Source organism: Chiloscyllium plagiosum, unplaced genomic scaffold, assembly GCF_037043375.1.
Source record: "Chiloscyllium plagiosum isolate Xiang-an unplaced genomic scaffold, Cpla_swu_hap1 HiC_scaffold_1, whole genome shotgun sequence".
In the NCBI taxonomy this organism is placed as follows: Eukaryota; Metazoa; Chordata; class Chondrichthyes; order Orectolobiformes; family Hemiscylliidae; genus Chiloscyllium; species Chiloscyllium plagiosum.
Window position 1 is genome coordinate 152,783,492 of NW_028270139.1, and position 18,535 is coordinate 152,802,026.

Below are 18,535 nucleotides of genomic sequence, written 5' to 3' on the forward strand. Positions count from 1 at the left end.
TTTTTGCTAATATGTTGCACGTGTGACCCTGTTCCCTCAAATTAACTGCTTTGCTTGTTTCCTGGTGCACCTTTTGTCGCGAAATAAAATCATCTGCACCTATTGTCCTCTGAGACTCCCTGTCACTCTGCATCCTAGTTGCTCATTTGACCTTGCCCGCTGTCCCAGTTCAAAGTAATGTCAGTGTGACTGAGCCTATGCTGCTGTCGAAGATACAGGAAGCCGGCTCTCAATACAGGGGACGCCACTTTTAAATATTGCCCCTCACTTTCCCAGTTACTTTTAACACTGACTGCTGAGATGTACCGTTTGAAACAAAAACGTGGCAAGTCGCCACAGATGACCATAAAAAAAAACATAATTTCTTGATCCCGGAAGTTTACATTTGTTTGTGAAATTAACAATTAAAAAAAAACATAGAATCACGAGTAACTTTTTTGGGGGAGGGGGTATAGTAAGGCTGAACATTTTCGCTTCTATTAATTTTGATTTGGTTTAGAATTGTGCTAGTTTCATCGCAGTGTTGTACATAAGGCACGTGGATGTTTTAAATGTGCCTTGATTAAAACAAAACGCTTGGGTTTTCTTGTGGGTGGGGGTGGTTTATTTTTTTTTAAAGAAAAGGCGGAGGTCAGCACCCCTAGGCGTTTCTTGTGCTCGTCTTGCTGGGTCGGGTTCGCCTCTCCGGGTCTGCTGCTTGAAAGAGCAGCGCCCGGCTCTGAACCGAGAGTTCCTTAGACAGACACACACACACACACACAGAGAGGGAGGCAGACGCGATGGACTCTACACGGGTGTTTCATCTGCAGCCGTGTGGTAAGCGGCACCAGTGTCTTTTTTTATTTCTTGTGTTAATTCTTTTTAAACACGCCGAGTGATAAAGCAAATACGCTCCACGTGTTTAATTCATTTCAGCGGCGGGGCGGGGAGGGGGGAAATGCAGGGACATGTGTCAACTCATGACAGTCGGAGGAGAATATGTCGTTGAAGCCAAGTCGCATCTCGATCTTTGCAGCACGCTTTTTAAGGCATCAACACTTAGAGCGTTCACAGACTAGGCAAAACGTTTTAAGTATCTGTTTTTGCAAACAGTCTGTGCTTGTGTGTGTAGGATAATTTGTTTATAATAAACATTTTTTTTTATTGGCATAGTCGGCGGGTTCTGAAAGCAGAACAGAAATAGTTGGAGGAAATCAGCAGGGTTGGCAACATCTGTGGAGAGAAAGCAGAGTTAACGTTTTGCATTCAGTGACTCCTCAGTTTTGATTCAGTCCAGGACGAGGCAGTTGTCTGGTTTTTTTTAAAGAAAGGAACACCTGCTTTAGTTCAGAGCTGGCTCATCCAGAGTAACTGTGGAAACCTTTCTTTCTCCTCGACCTGAGTAGGGCTGGGATTTTGTCGGGGAATAACTGGCAGCTCAGATGATGGCTGTTTGCTCATCTGTGTTCAGACTCTGGGCTGGGTAGGTGTAAACTAGATGTTTCTTTTTTTTTGCAGGGAAGTCGAGGTCTCGCCAATAGAAAGTCAGTTTGAGCCTGTTATTCACTGCGGCTGTTACAAATAACTGGGGATAGAGATTTCAGCAGAATCTCCTTCATCCGCAGGGTGGTGAGAATGTGAAGATGGGGTGCGGGTGAGAGAATTAACAAAATACTGGAGAGAAGAGGCTAGAAGAACAGGCTAGTGGGCTCTTACTTTTTTGAGGAAGGCTTCTGAATTGTGATTTTTTTTTAAGGAGTGCGGGTAGAATAAGGGTGTGAGGTGACAGTTTTCTAGAGGACTTTGGATGCTCTGTAGTAGCATTTGGATGATTTTATCTTTTCCCTCCTCCCATACAGTGAATTATGGCTAGAAATGTATGATGAGAAACTATATTCAGACCCACTAGTTATCAGGATTAGTATGGTGCTGGAAAAGCACAGCATCAGAGGAGCAGGAAAATCGACGTTTCTGGCAGGAACCCTTCATCAGGAATTTTTTTCCTGCTCTTCGGATACTGCCTGGCCTGCTGTGTTTTTCCGGCACCTCTCTCATCTTGACTATAATCTCTAGCATCTGCAGTTCTCACTTTCACTTTCGCCCACTAGTTATCAACTGAGGAATTACTAAGAGAAGTAAAGGAGGCAAGGAAGGTGGTGGTACACACCTAATGGGCGAAAAGGCCTCTTTATTGTTGTTTGATTGTGTTGCCATAGTCTTACCAGGCAGTAGGGGCTGGCCTCTTATTAGAGAGAGAAGTGCCTGGTGGTGATTTAATCCGAGGGCCACCAGACCACAGGTGAGGGAAGAGGTTGAGAAGGAGCGTTCTTCACAGTAACATCAAACCAGTGATGGGAATTGAATGCATGCTGTTGGCATCACACTGCTCTGTAAACCAACAATCCAGCAAACCAAGCTAAACCAATTTCTCTCTTTATTGTATGATTCTATGAAAAAAAATACTGTGTTAAAGTTAAAAGATGCCTCCTGCTAAGATACCCTGTACAAAGAGGGAGTTGAATCTTTTTGAATCATCGGTTTAACTTGTTCGTTGTAATGAAACACACCTGCTCTGGGTAGGCACCTGCAGCTTATGCAGCATTGCTCCTTTGTAAAGCAGTGCTGAGCAAACCGGACACTGAGGGGTGGGTAGGTGAAGGGGTTAGTGTTAGGTGGATTGGAACTCAAAGGTTCAAAGGCTAGTCTGAAGGTAGCCGCAGAGTTGAGGCAGTTTGGAATTGGGGAATGAAGGAAGGTACAGTGACTGAAACATGGAACAGCATGTTAGAGCAGATTGCTCAGCTAACCTCGCCCAATCCAGGGAGAAACTTAGAAAGCACCAGCAGGTTCGAAGTGCACTTACTGTCGATTGCAGGAGCAAATTGATAAAGGTTTATAGGTTATGGATAGTGTTATGGAGGCAAAATATTTTCGGAAACATTGCCTTCTGCTCAGTTACAAAGTATTTTGAACTATGAATGTTACTGATGCTTGCTGTACAAGTTCCTTTTGATGTTTCAATTTGCGATCCAAGAGTTTGTTTCTCGATGTTCACTGAGTAAGGTGATGATCTCTGGAGTGAAAGCAAACATTCTGACAGTAGCATGCTGCCTCTCCATCTCAATAAGGGAATACAGTCCATTAGGGTTACTGCTTCTCTTACAGACTAACAATTTTATTTTCCCATTGTGCCCTATCGAAAGAGAGGGGGAGGAACCAGACTAGACAAGGCTCGATCATGACATCTCATTGAGACTATCAGCAGGCTCTGTGCGCCATTGTTGTATTCACAACTAAAGAGATATCTTGTAGCTGAGGGTTTCTGGTAAATGCGGAATTGCTCTCCAGTGTGAGCCAGTGTCTTCAGAAGAAGGATTTTCATTTACATAGCACTATTCACCCTGCTGCCAGAGTCCCAAAGTGCTTTGTTGATAGTGAAACATTGAAACAATGACTGTCCTCCAGCGTCAAAAATTCTGGCTCAAGAATGCTACACAAGTAGGCAGCAATGAGAAAACAGACTTTTTTGAAAAGATCAGATTATTGTTTGTGCCATCTTGGATGCTGGAAAGAAACCTTCATGTACTACTTTGAAACAATGCAGTGGGATCCTTCACTTTGCCTGACTGCAGACTTGAAATTGGCTTAATACCTTGCTTGAAAGCCAGGACGTTTTAAGAGTGCAGCACCTTTTTCAGTATTGCATTGGAAGCGTCAGCCCTACCTTTGTTCCTGTGGTATTTTGGTCCAACTTTGCCCTTTTTAGAATAGAGGAGATTTATCAGGCACTGAAAATAATCAGTGCTGATTTTTCAGGCACCAACAGTTTCCAGAACAGATTGCTTAATTTTAGATTCGATTCCCTACAGTATGGAAACTGGCCCTTTGGCCTAACAAGTCCACACTGACCCTCCGAAGAGTAACCCACCCAGACCCATTCCCCTATCCTATATTTACCCCTGACCAATGCATCTAACAGTATGGGAAATTTAGCATGGCCAATTCACCTGACCTGCACATCTTTGGATTGTGGGAGGAAACCGGAGCACCTGGAGGAAACCCACACGGACACAGGGAGAATGTGCAAACTCCACACAGATAGTCACCCGAGGCTGGAATCGAACCTGGCTCCCTAGCACTGTGAGGCAGCAGTGCTAATCACTGAGCTACAGTGTGGCCCTAGTTCAAAGTATGCAGTTAATCCATGGTTCATCCAAAATAAGTTAAATTGTGGTGGGGGACGGGGAGAGACATGACTGGATGGTCTCTACATTTTCTTTGATTGTTATTACATTGTAAAGTATGGACTGCAGTTTTGCTTTGCTTTACTAGGTGGTAGGTGCAGTGTGTGAACAAAATAAATGGCATAGACTCAAGTGTGCAGATTGTGATCTGTGGAAGGTTTGGTAGAACTGTACAATACCCGAATAAAAATTATTTTTACTAGAATTGTACAATATTTGGCCCACTGTACCTGTGTTTGCTCTTCAAAATCTTGTGGATTTATTTGGTCAGTTCACTGCTGCATTTGTAAGCCACTTATCAGTATCTTTTCAAAATTCTATCCTGTTTTGTCCCTTTTATCATCACGTTCAAATTTCTTGTCCACTGTTTACTGACCCTGTCAGTATTTACCATGTCAATGCCCCACGTAACTTTGAATGTGTAGGTAAGGTGTTCGTGTTTTTAAAAAATTCCTTTCTGCCTGATTCTGAATATGATGAGCTCTATAGAGGCCTTTGTCAGTGGGCTGACCTACATCTGAATGCCTATCTTGCATTGGATTGAAAAGTTGAATGGGGAAGGTTTACAGGACTTTGGGGAAAGAACTCCGATGATACCCATGAGATGGCTTTAATGAAGAGTCAGTATGGACACAATGGGCTGAATTGGCTGGTTCTATGCTGGATGGTCATCATTCTTATGGTTATGCATAAAGAATAACTCCTTTTTTTTCCTGTTTCCTCCTCTTGATCTTCTCCGGGGCAGTCAGTTTTATGGCAAAAAGACTGGTATTGAGATGGAGATTTTCTCGTGCTGGTCGTGGCATTCGTAGTGATTTTTGCAGTGGGTTTAGTTGCTTTTTATTTTTAGAAAGGTTTTGGAAACCTCTAATGTGCTTGCTTTAAACATATTTGTTTTATTTTAAATAGCTCCTTGCATTTTTGTGTCCCGTTTTCCTGAGGTTGTAAAACTCATTAGTGATGTGAAGGAAGTGGAAAGTAGGAAGGAAGAGTTGACTGATGTTTGGACAAAGAGTTGAGTCTTAGTCTCTTGCCTTGGTGTGCAAGGCATCAAACTGTTATGCAGAAATGTATGTACCTAATTGGGACCATGTCTTCAGTGTGATGTTGAGAGAGTGCATCATTGTAGTAATTATGTTGTATGTTGCAAACATTCAGCATGGGTCCCATTGCTCCCACAAGTGGACATAAAGAGCATGTGTCCTTGTCTCAAAGATGAGTTCTTTCAGGTGTGTTGACATTTACCAGTATTAGTGGAATATTTTTGAATGTCACTGTAATGTTCCAGTTTTTGGGAGCTAGCCATGTGGAAATTGTATTATTTCCCAAAGGTACTACAATGATCAGGTACTCTTGGCTGTGGAATTCTTTTGGATGTGAAAGGGGACAAAAATCTGAAGGAAGAGTCCTGTGTAGCTCGCTCACTCACTCCCACCTTTTCTTGGCGCAAATGTTGCCATACCTACTGAGTTTCTCCAGCACTTTGTATTTTTACTGCACAGATTGAAGTGTTTCTCATTTCTAGTATTTTGGGGAGAGTGAGTGTGTGATGAAGAACTGTGGAGGATCCAACCTGTTTTTTTAAAAAAAAACTTCCTACATTTGAGAAATCTATTATTTTTTTTCAACTTGGTGTTGCATTGTTGTAGACTGCAGTTGGGGCTCAAGTTTGTCTTGTAAAGTTGGGAGTCAGGTAGCTCCTTTTGTGTATGACACTGAGAAAATTTGCACTTACTGCTCAGTGTTTTATCCCACAATCAGGAATGCATGGTCAGTTGACATCCTAGACTGTACTGGAATGTAGTTTAGCTTGTATTGAGGAAAGGAGGATTGTGAAGAGCCAGTGATCAGGTTTTATCTGACTCCTTTTTTTGTTTTGTTTCTTTACACACTACGAAAGTATAGTGTGTGTGTGTGTGTGTGTAAATATGTGATGCTGTCTTGCAGCAAAAAGGTTTGTACCTTCTCCACACAAACACACACTGACAAAGTTTGGTAATTATTTGCAGTAATTGGGTGATTTTGAGTATTTTGATTTACCCTGTTTCTGCACCTTTTCTGGTAGTCTTTTTTTTTTTCAATGATCTTGACTTCCCTCCACTCTGCCCCCATTAGGTACTTTGTACCTAAGATGGTACCATGAGAGGTGACATTGTAAACTTTTATCACAGTACTCCTGTACTTGAGTACACAAGACAATAAAACTTAAGTCTGATTCTGCTTGCTCGTGGTGCAATTGGAAGATCAGCTCTGAGATGGAATCTTCTCGCAAACCTGTCCCCATGCTGCACCAAGACATTTGGTGATGGGACACTTGCGTGGTGAATATGTCAGCCCTGTGCTTGTGTGTTTTAATTTTGACGGGAGCAAATAGTTTTTGCCTCTGCCAACTCTTCAAGAACGAGTTTGGTTGCGGCAGAAGTCCATGAACATTTTGAAGCACAAGATATGTTGATGTTTGTCTTTGTTATTTGTGAACCTTTTCAAAGAGAACAGTTCAGAGTTTTTAAAAAATTTATTCATAGGCTCTGGGTCTCAAGTGTGATTAGCATTTATTGTCCTCCCTTCCACCTCCAACGTAATGGCACTGACCAAGTTCAGGAGTTAGCTGTGTCTCAGCAATAATTTTGGTTGAATACTTTCCTCTCCAGGGAGAAAGTGAGGACTGCAGATGCTGGAGATCAGAGCAGAAAAATGTGTTGCTGGAAAAGCACAGCGGGTCAGGCAGCATCCAAGGAGCAGGAGAATCGATGTTTCGGGCATAAGCCTTTCTTCATTCCTGAAGAAAGGGCTTATGCCCGAAACGTCGATTCTCCTGCTCCTTGGATGCTGCTTGACCTGCTGCGCTTTTCCAGCAACACATTTTTCAGCTACTTTCCTGTCCAGTCAAACACTTTTTTTTTATTATCAAGTGACGCTAGACCTGAGCACTCCAGGTTATTATTGAAAGACCAAAGGCATTGACAGTGGAAATGTGTGGCAGTTGCTGAAGGATGACTGATCTGGCAGGGTGCGCTATGCTGAAGTGAATATATTGATGTTTTCAATTTATAATGGAAACAGTCTTTATGCTAAGATACGTTTATCAACTGCCGTATATTAATTGTCACTACACTGACTCTATTGACTAATTTTTATTTCTGTATGGTTATTGCTTTGGCATCTTGTGTGAACTTTGATCGACAGTGGTACTGTGATGAGTTCGTTTGGCTTGAAGTTCCAAGGTTCACATATTGTGCAGGGTGTTGTTACCTTCCAACAGGAACTACTCCTGAATCCTTCAAGCCTTTTTACTATTGGTTATACTAGGTGAGGTGTGACAACTTGGCCCTTGTCTTTTTAACTCCCTTGGTTGGCCGCAAACAAAACTTTGCTTTATATGCATGTTGGTCTACCTCCGTCCAATACAACTATTACTCCCTAGTTCATCAGAATCAAATAATTACAAGGTTTTCTTCAGTGAAAGGGAAAGCAAGTTCGCCCCTGGAAAAATAATCAAGATTGGACATAAAACTCACAAGCATAAAAACAACAGTTTTGAAAAGAGGGAAGTGCCAAGTGTAAAACGGAAAGTTTAAGAAAAGTCCTTTGGAATGTCCTTGAGATGCTAGGTTTTAACCTGAGACCATGGTTGTTGAGTTGACGTCTTTTGTATCTTCAGCATTCACAAATTTTGCAGATATCTTTTGAGTTCCAGTGACCAAGGATCATGGGGTAAAAGGCATGAAAGTGGATGTGAGGAATTGGCAATGTATCTTGGGATCAGCCATGATCCTGTTGAATGGTAGAACAGGCTGAAGGGGTCGAATGACCTACTTCTGGTCTTTTTTTTTATGGCTCAGATTGGTCTTTATTTATCTCCTGTTAGTTCCACAAAGTGGGTTCAGCTGTGGTCAGCTAATTGCTGTGGCCATTTTGTCAGTATCTCTTTTTTTTCTGTCTTAAAGCTTTTTTTTTAAGTTCATGAAGGGCACTGGGGTTTAAAATCAGATGATGGAAGTATACTGTCCCTATTTTGCTACTATTGTCCTACTGGGTCTGGACTATCCACTTCCCAGTTTTGGAATTGCTTTGGGTGATGACGGATGGTAAGGTCATTTAATATCATGGTACAATGTTTCTTTATCTCCTAACTGCTAATATCAATACTTGTGGTCATTGCTTTGGGACCCCATCCAGTACTGCCCGGCACTATCCAAGTTGGTTAGTATAGATGCCCTCTTTTTCTTGCCTTTGGAGTCATAAGATTTATAAAATAGCTATCAAGTAAATGGGGAAGCAATAGTCTAATGGTGTTTATCGCTGGACTGATAATCCAGAAACCCGGGTAATATTTTGGTGACCTGTTCAAATCTTGACACGGCAGATGGTGGAGTTTCAGATCAGTTTTAAAAAAAAAAAATCTGAAAGGAAGAGTCTAATGGTGACCATGGATCATTTGTCAGGCAAACCCTGCTTTTAAGGAAGGACATTGCTGTGGGATGATGGATGAGGAATAAATGCTGGTATTGTCAGCAATGCCCTCATCCCATGAATGAATTTTAAAAAAACCTGAGAGAGAGCATTGTCCCTTTATTAACCCATCTTTTTTTTTTTTGCTTCCCCATTTAGCATCTGAAATAATGTTTTTTTTTAATCCCTTAAGGTATATTTCAATCTTTTGAAGACATTTCTGTTGCTAGCCATCCATCCTAACATATCTAGTTACCAGTTTAGACCTCCTGTAATATATTTTACAATTGATATTTTGACTAGACCTTTCTTTCCTTTTTTGGACTTTCAATGTACTCTAAATTAAAGTGAGTTTTCAGAACTTTCAAAAATAGGGATAATCTTTTGAGCATATAGTATTCACTATTCCTCCAGCTTCCCCGATGTCCTCGTGTCTTGGTCAGAGCTGAGCATATTATCAAAGTTTTAAGGTCTAGAATTGCTCTCTGTCTCTCTTTTCCAAACCTGCTACCCCTCAATGTTCACTGTTCCCCTGTTTTTATCTATTTATCGTCCCTTTTTATAAAGCTGTTTTAAAACCGATCTCTCTGACCAAACATTTGGTCACCTGTTCCATTATATCCTCCTTTTTAATTGTCCCAGTGAGGTGTCTTGTGAGATTTATTTAAAGTTGAAGGCATTGTATAAGTGCAAGTTGTGTGTTTTCATCAATGTAACTTAATCAAGGCATTGTGCTTTGACTCCTGCTCTGCATTGGCTAGACATACTATGCATCAATTCCCTTTGACTATGTTTCCATACCCTCTGTGTTACATTCCTTTTATGTATCATCTGCATACTTTGTTGACACTCAATTCCTTAACACAACTTTTGAATCTTTAGTTTTCAAATTTCTCCTCGTAATTGTACGAACTCTGTCTTTATCCTGTCACCTTCCCCATTTGCCCAGCCGTGCAACTAAGTATTCCTCTTCTGTTTGTTCACTGCTTTAATCTAACTAAATGAGGGTGAGGAATTGAAAAGAGTCAGATGCCCTCCCTAAAGCGCATATTTTCTTGACTGGAGACTCTGCATATTGTACACGCAAATCTCATTGACACCATTAACAATAGCACTTACCATTGTTTGGGCACTGATTTTATAATTAAATGGCAAGCATCTTTTTTTTTGGGGGGTGGGGGGAAGAAAGATATGGTAAATAAAAGTTTATTTCTAAAGCTATTTGGCTGAATTCCAGTGTGGGGATCCCTTGTGAGTCCTGAGAGAGTCTGTTCCTGATATTGAATTCAAGCTTAGCCTCATTTTTGCCCGTGAATGCTTCCATGGAACATTTATGCAGCCGCGTGTGAAGTTCTTTATTTATTTTGGCACTCCCTTGCTGCCATACGTGGGTGCTGACCCCTGTGTCATCCTTCTGCCACTGTTGGGGAAAGGCTTGCTAATTGTTTGGCAATCACTTCAGTCAACTGAGACAGTCAAAGCCAAAACCAGGAGCAAGCCTTGCTGCAATATGAGGACACAATAACGTTATTCATCTCCCTAGAGGGGAAGTGTCTTGCTGATTTTATAGTCTGTTTTGGAAAGATTTCTGATGGTGCAGTTTAAGAGTTTAAATTTGCATGCCTGGTGGGGTTTTGAATAAATTTTTTGGGGAAACAATTGCACTTAGCATTTCAATTGTATTTTTTTTGTTATAAACACACACAGGAATTGGATGTCCATTTTTCATGCTTTGAAACTTTTTGTTTTGTTATTCAATTTTCTGCCTTGCGTGTCATTGTGATAAGCCTTTCTCCTTTTAGAATTATTTTGTCTCTGCCTCATAGCCATTCTTTCTGTTGTTTACTTTAGATCCGCACTGTCTCTTTTTCTGTCACCACCCCCAAGCCCAAATCAATTTTTCTATATTGGCCTAGGGCTAAAAATACCAACAAGATAAAAGGCTGTAAAATCTGCCCCTTAAATCCCAACAAAAGCAGACATTTCTTCTTGCTCACCATGAGTTCAGAAATACATTGAAATATTTCCAGGTTCTTGAAATAAATCAAATGTGAAGTCAGCCTTTTCTTTTCCCTTCTTGATCAGGAATTATGTCTCTACGTTAGGACGGAAGCATGTAATGTAATAAAATTTGAGTAATTGTTTTTCTGTTTGGAGATGTTATAACACACGCCTGAGGTAGGATGGACTTCGAAACCAGACCTCCTGGTTCAGAGATAGGCGCTGGAAAAGCGCAGCAGGTCAGGCAGCATCCAAGGAGCAGGAGAATTGACGTTTCGGGCATGAGCCCTTCTTCAGAGATAGGGACAATATCACTGCATGACAAGGTGTCTTTATAATAGCTGAGCACACTTGAGTCCAGGAGAGACTGTGTGGCTGAACCGTTAATTTACCCACTTCTTTCTAGTCGCCAAAACTTGATTTATCCTGCCAGTTGCTTGTAAGCTGATGGTGTCAGAGGCTACCTGCAACCACTTGTACAACAAAAGTGGTGCCGACAAGTACGAATGCAAGGTATTGGATCCGCATTATTGAAAGTTGTATCTGCATATCTTCCTTCCTGGTCTCGTTTTGATGGAGCTGGCTTCCAATGGCAAATCCTGAACTGAAGAGTTAGATTGAAAGCAAATTAAACAGTAGAATATTGCCAGTGAGAAAGTACTTCTCCTGCAGGTTTTAGAAAAAAACCATGACAGCCAAAGGAACATGAAATGCAAAGAAGCTGTAGATCAGCATGATCTGACTTGGACGAGAGGGGAGCTCAAAATCCATTTGATGCTGTAATGTATTATAAAGGCTGAGCCATAGTGTATGGAAGTTCTAATTAACAGTGGGGCAAACATGATCCACTTCTATCCAACCACACAAGTTTACAGCAACCCATCATTCTGGTCTAATTAATCTCTAAATAATGTCAGAGTGTTTCCTCTTGACCTGTCCAGGGATAAGTGAGAGATTTGTGACCAAATGAGTCCTGATAAAAATTGTGGCCAAATTCTGAATTATTTTTTCTAGCGGTTGTGATTAATTTAAGTGGTGGGAGATGGTGGCACATTGGTAATGTCATTTGTAATTCTGAATCCCAGGTCAATGTTTTGGGGTCCTGAGTTCAAATTCCACCATGGCGGATGGGGGCATTTTTGAATTTTAAAAACCAAATCTGGAATAACCCAATGGTTAAAAACCCCATCTAGTTCTCTAATGTCCTTAGGGAAGGAAACTGCCATTCTTATCTGGTCTGAGACAGAAAAACACCCTGCAGGTGCTGGAATCCAATGTCAACAGGCAAGAGGCTGGAAGAACACAGCATCAGGAGGTGGAGAAGTCCTGAAGAAGGGTTATACCTGAAACGGCGACTTCTATACCATCTGATGCTGCCTGACTTGCTGTGTCCTTCCATTTTTATCTGGTTTGGCCTACCCACTACTCCAGATCCACAGCAATTGCCCTCTGGACAATTAGGAATGGACAATAAATGGTGGCCTAACCAGTGACACCCACATCCTATGAACAAATATTTTGGAGACTAAAGCGGTCCTGTGCCTCCATAAAGATCCCTCTCATTTAGTCTACAAGAGGCTTGGCCTTGTCCTCAGAACTTGGTTCTCATGCACCAGTGGATCCACCTCCCTAACTGTTAATTGTGAGCATTCTCTAGTGGATTGCAGTTTCATTAGGATGGTACTTTGGAATAGTGATCATAATTCTGAACATTTTAAGATAGTTATGGATAACGAAAAGACTGATCCTCAGGTGAAAATGCTAAATTTGAGGAAAGGCAAATTACCACAGTATTAGACAGGGACTGGAGAAACTAGATTCGGGGCAGCTATTTGAGGGTAAATCCACATGTGACATGGAGACTTTTAAAGGCCTGTTGATCAGCGTTCAGGATCAGCATGTTCCTGTAAAGATGAAAGAATAATTTGACAGGATTTGGAAACCAGAAGACTAGAAAATAGCCAATATTCTTCCTTTGCCAGAACGGGATAATCCAGGTTTATATAAGCGAACTTTAAGTGAGTGGAATAGAAATTGTTGGAGACAGGATTTGGTTGCATTTGGGAAAGAATAGACTTCTTATAGATAGTCGGCATGGCTCTGCATGGGGAAGATCTTATTTCACAAACTTGAGTGAGTTTTTCTTTGAGGAATTGATGAAGATAATTGAGAGTAAGGTAGTGGATGCCAGCTGTATGGATTTCACAAAAGCATTTGAAAGGGTCTGTCATGGTAGGCTGGTTCAGCGGTTTGTCACATTGAATCCATGGTGAGTTAGTAAGTTTGACAAAGAAAATTGGTTTGGTCATAGAGCTCATTGTAGAACTTCAGTCATCCAGAGTGCCATCCTCTTCTTTCATCTTTACAGGAACATGCTGGTCCTGAACTCTCATCAATTGGCCTGAGGGCCAGTCTGATCCTATTCTATAACTTTTATGACCACTATCCCAAAACATCCCTCCACTTTGATCACCTGGCCAGGTGCATTCCCCAATACGAGGTGTGGTACATCCCCTGCCTGAGTTGGACTGGCCACATGTTATTTCAAAAAACACTCTCCGACGTATCTAACTAATTCTGCCCCATATAAGGGAGTCCCAGTTAATACAGAGAAAGACCAAGGTGTTTCTCTGTGAGTAATGGTTTTCTGCAAGGATCAGTGCTGGGACCTCTGTTTGTAATCACATAAATGGTCTGGAAGAAAACAAGGGTGGTCTGATTAACAAGTTTGCCGACAACATGAAAATTGGTGAAGTTGCGGAGAGTAAGGAAGGTTATAAACGATGCAGCAGGATATTCGTTGGTTGGAAAGTTGGGCAGGGAAGTGGCAGATAGAGTTTAATCTGGAAAAGAGTGAGGTAGTTCATTTTGGGAGGTCAAATGCAAGTGGAATATATACTGTAAATGGCCAGACCCTGAGGAGCATTGATAACCAGAGGGATTAGATTAGATTACTTAGTGTGGAAACAGGCCCTTTGGCCCAACAAGTCCACACCAGCCCTCTGAAGAGCAACCCACTCAGACCCATTCCCCTACATTTACCCCTTCACCTAACATTATGGGCAATTTAGCATGGTCAATTCACCTTTGGATTGTGGGTGGAAACCAGAGCACTCGGAGGAAACCCAGACACTGGGAGAATGTGCAAACTGCACACAGACAGTTGCCTGAGGAGGGAATTGAACCAGGGTCTCTGGCGTTGAGGCAGCAGTGCTAACCACTGTGCCGCCCACTAACCCAACAAGTTAACCCAACATGGATCTTGGAGTGCAAGTCCGTAACTCCCTGAAAGTGGCAATGCCAAGTGGATAAGATGGCAAAGAAGGTGTACAACAGGCTAGCCTTCATTGGTCAGGGCATTGAGTATAAATGTTGGCAAGTCGTGTTGCAGCTGTGGAAAACTTCAGTTAGGATATATTTGGAGTATTGTGTGCAGCTCTGTTCACCACTCCACAGGAAGGATATGGAAGCGTTGGAGAAGATGCAAGAGATTTACCAGAATATTGCCTGGATTGGAGTGTATTTGCTGCAAAGAGAAGTTGAATTGTTATTACTAATATCAGAGGCTGAGGGGCAAACTGATGGAAGACTATAAAATTAATAGAAGCGTGGTAAATTGGGGTCTCTTTTCAAGGGTGGAAAAGTCAAATACTTGGGGGCACAGTTTTAAAGTGAGAGGGAAAGCTTTTTTTTTTAAAAGAAGAGATGTGCAAGGCAGTGTTTTTTAACCCAGGAGTTGGTTGAAGCAGATATGGTAGCAATTTTTAAGAGACGTTTGAGCAGACCCATGAAGAGACAGAGAATAGAGGAATACTAGAACATAGAACAATACAGCACAGAACAGGCCCTTCGGCCCACTATGTTGTGCCGAACATTTGTCCTAGCTTAAGCACCCATCCATGTACCTATCCAATTGCTGCTTAAAGGTCACCAATAATTCTGACTCTGCCACTCCCACAGGCAGCGCATTCCATGCCCCCACCACTCTCTGGGTAAATAACCTACCCCTGACATTCCCCCCTATACCTTTCACCCTTCACCTTAAATTTATGTCCCCTTGTAACACTCTGTTGTACCCGGGGAAAAAGTTTCTGACTGTCTACTCTATCTATTCCCCGATCATCTTATAAACCTCTATCAAGTCACCCTCATCCTTCGCCGTTCCAATGAGAAAAGGCCTAGCGCACTCAACCTATCCTCGTACGACCTATTCTCCATTCCAGGCAACATCCTGGTAAATCTTCTCTGCACCCTCTCCAAAACTTCCACATTTTTCCTAAAGTGAGGCGACCAGAAATGCACACAGTACTCCAAATGTGGCCTAACCAAGGTCCTGTACAGCTGCAACATCACTTCACGACTCTTGAATTCAATTCCTCTGCTAATGAACGATAATACACCATAGCAGTTCAGGCAGCATCCAAGGAGCTTTGAAATTGACATTTCGGGCAAAAGCCCTTCATCAGGAAAAGGGCTTTTGCCCGAAATGTCGATTTCAAAGCTCCTTGGATGCTGCCTGAACTGCTGTGCTCTTCCAGCACCACTAATCCAGAATCTGGTTTCCAGCATCTGCAGTCATTGTTTTTACCCTAATACACCATAGGCCTTCTTACACGCTCTATCCACCTGAGTGGCAACTTTCAAAGATCTATGAACATAGACCCCGCCTCAGGCGACTGACTGTGTGGAGTTTGCACGTTCTCCCCGTGTCTGCATGGGTTTCCTCCGGGTGCTCTGGTTTCCTCCCACAGTCCAAAGATGTGCAGGTCGGGTGAATTGGCCGTGCTAAATTGCCCGTAGTGTTAGGTAAGGGGTAAATGTAGGGGTATGGGTGGGTTGCGCTTCGGTGGGTCGGTGTGTACTTGTTGGGCCGAAGGGCCTGTTTCCACACTGTAAGTAATCTAATCTAATCCCTCTGATCCTCCACCTTACTAAGAACCCTACCGTTAACCCTGTATTCCGCATTCTTATTTGTCCTTCCAAAGTGGACAACCTCACACTTGACAGGGTTGAACTCCATCTGCCACTCCTCAGCCCAGCTCTGCATCATATCGAAGTCTCTTTGCAGCCGACAACAGCCCTCCTCATTATCCACAGCTCCACCAATCTTCGTTTCGTCTGCAAATATACTGACTCCCCCCTTCGACTCCCTCTTCCAAGTCATTAATAAAAATTACAAACAGCAGAGGACCCAGAACTGATCCCTGCAGAACTCCACTTGTAACTGAGCTCCAGGCTGAATATTTACCATCTACCACCACTTTCTGACTTGGACCGGTTAGCCAGTTTTCTATCCAACTGGCCAAATTTCCCTCTATCCCTTGCCTCCTGACTTTCCGTATAAGCCTACCATGGGGAACCTTATCAAATGCCTTACTAAAATCCATGTACACTACATCCACTGCTCTACCCTCATCCACATGCTTGGTCACCACCTCAAAGAATTCAATAAGACTTGTAAGGCAAGACCTTCACAAATCCGTGCTGGCTGTCCCTAATCAAGCAGTGTCTTTCCAGATACTCATAAATCCTATCCCTCAGTACCCTTTCCATTACTTTGCCTACCACCGAAGTAAGACTAACTGGCCTGTAATTCCCGGGGTTATCCCTATTCCCTTTTTTGAACAGGGGCACAACATTCGCCACTCTCCAGTCCTCTGGTACCACCCCCCTTGACAGTGAAGACGAAAAGATCATTGCCAACGGCTCTGCAATTTCCTCTCTTGCTTCCCATATAATCCTAGGATATATCCCGTCAGGCCCGGGGGACTTGTCTATCCTCAAGTTGTTCAAAATGCCCAACACACCTTCCTTCCTAACAAGTATCTCTTCTAGCTTACTCGTCTGTTTCACACTCTTCTCTTCAACAATACGGTCCCTTTCGTTTGTAAATACTGAAGAAAAGTACTCATTCAAGACCTCTCCTATCTCTTCCGACTCAATACACAGTTTCCCACTACTGTCCTTGATCCGACCTACCTCTCGTTCTCGTCATTCTCATGTTTCTCACATACGCATAAAATGCCTTGGGGTTATCCTTGATCCTAACCGCCAAAGATTTTTCATGCCCTCTCTTAGCTATCCTAATCCCTTTCTTCAGCTCCCTTCTGGCTATCCTGTATCCCTCCACTGCTCCGTCTGAACCTTGTTTCCTCAACCTTATGTAAGCCTCCTTCTTCCTCTTTACAAGACATTCAACCTCCCTCGTCAACCAAGGTTCCCTCACACGACCATCTCTTTCCTGCCTGACAGGTACGTACATATCAAGGACACATCGTATCTGTTCCTTGAAAAGTTCCACATTTCAATGACATCCTTCCCTGACAGTCTATGCTCCCAACTTATGCTCCTCAGATCCTGTCTTACAGCATCGTATTTACCCTTCCCCCAGTTTGTAAAACCAACCCGTTGTACCCACCTATTTCTCTCCGTAACCAAGGTGAAAGTCACAGAATTGTGGTCGCCATCACCAAAATGTCCGCCAACTAACAAGCCCATCACTTGTCCTGGTTCGTTACCAAGTACCAAATCCAATATGGCCTCCCCTCTGGTCGGACAATCTACATACTGAGTTAGAAAAGCTTCCTGGACACACTGCATACTGATCGTGTGCATCTCTCGCTCTCTACCCATTTCCACCAAACCCTTCCACTCAACACCTGTCTGACTTGTGGTTCACCTTCTATGCTGGTAGGTATGGGGCATATTTAACTCCTGCCTCCTCTAGAGCTGTTGAGTTCTAGACCTTGCAGCCTCTGAGCCTACACTTCCTAAGTGATTGGTAGTTCCCCATTCCTGGACCTTCTTCAAAGCAACTCTGGCCTCCAGCTGCCTCTTGTCATTTAAAAGCCCATCTGTTTGTCTAACGCTGTGTTGGCAAGATAACTGTTGCCTTTACCTGGTCTGGCCTGCATGTGATTACAGACCACAACAATGTGGTTGACTTTTCACGTTTCACACTGCTGCTACTAAGTGGTGGTGGAAATGTTTGGTTCCTCACTTTGGGGAGTCAGGAGGTGAATTATTTGCTAGCCTCTGACCTGTTCTTGCAGCCACTGTATTTACATGGCAAGTCCAGTTCAGTTTCTGGTCAATGGTAACCTCAAGATGGTGACAGTGGAGATGTCAGTGATAGTAAAGCCATTGAATGTCAAGGGACATGTCTTTAGATTAGATTACTTACAGTGTGGAAACAGGCCCTTCGGCCCAACAAGTCCACACCGCCCCGCCGAAGCGCAACCCACCCATACCCCTACATTTACCCCTTCCCTAACACTATGGGCAATTTAGCATATCCAATTCACCTGACCTGCACATCTTTGGACTGTGGGAGGAAACCGGAGCACCCGGAGGAAACCCATGCAGACACGGGGAGAACGTGCAAACTCCACACAGTCAGTCGCCTGAGGCGGGAATTGAACCGGGTCTCTGGCGCTGTGAGGCAGCAGCAGTGCTAACCACTGTGCTACCGTGCCACCCGTCTTGTTGGGCTACCTGGTACCTGTGTGGTATGAATGTTACTTGTGGTGAAGTTAGCTATGTAGGTGAAGCTGGAAGAGGAAGGATTTGGGAATTTTTCGAAGTTGAGATTGTCAAGTGACTTGGAATTGAAAAGTCCAAAATTAGCATGTTGTTAACTCATTAGAATCCCTATAGTGTGGAAGCAGGCCATTTGGCCCTTCAGATCTTTACTGTCTGAAGAACATTCCACCCTATCCCCATTTTCCCATGGCTAATCCACTTAGCCTGCACATCTTTGGGAGGAAACCCATGCGGACAATGTGCAAACTCCACACAGATGGACTGTATTTATAGACCTAACTCTGGAAAGCTTTCCAAAAAACTATATAAACTGATTG

General features: G+C 42.9%; 1 protein-coding gene across 1 annotated transcript in view; it reads left to right on the forward strand.

The window, feature by feature from the left end:
- The first annotated feature begins 704 nt into the window (after positions 1–704).
- Positions 705–18,535, forward strand: part of slc4a11 (solute carrier family 4 member 11) — a 177,399-nt gene continuing 159,568 nt past the window's right edge. Inside the window, exon 1 of the mRNA XM_043696795.2 lies at positions 705–816. Within this exon, the coding sequence (XP_043552730.2) occupies positions 780–816 (37 nt within the window). The 5' untranslated portion in view covers positions 705–779. The remainder of the gene's footprint in view (positions 817–18,535) is intronic.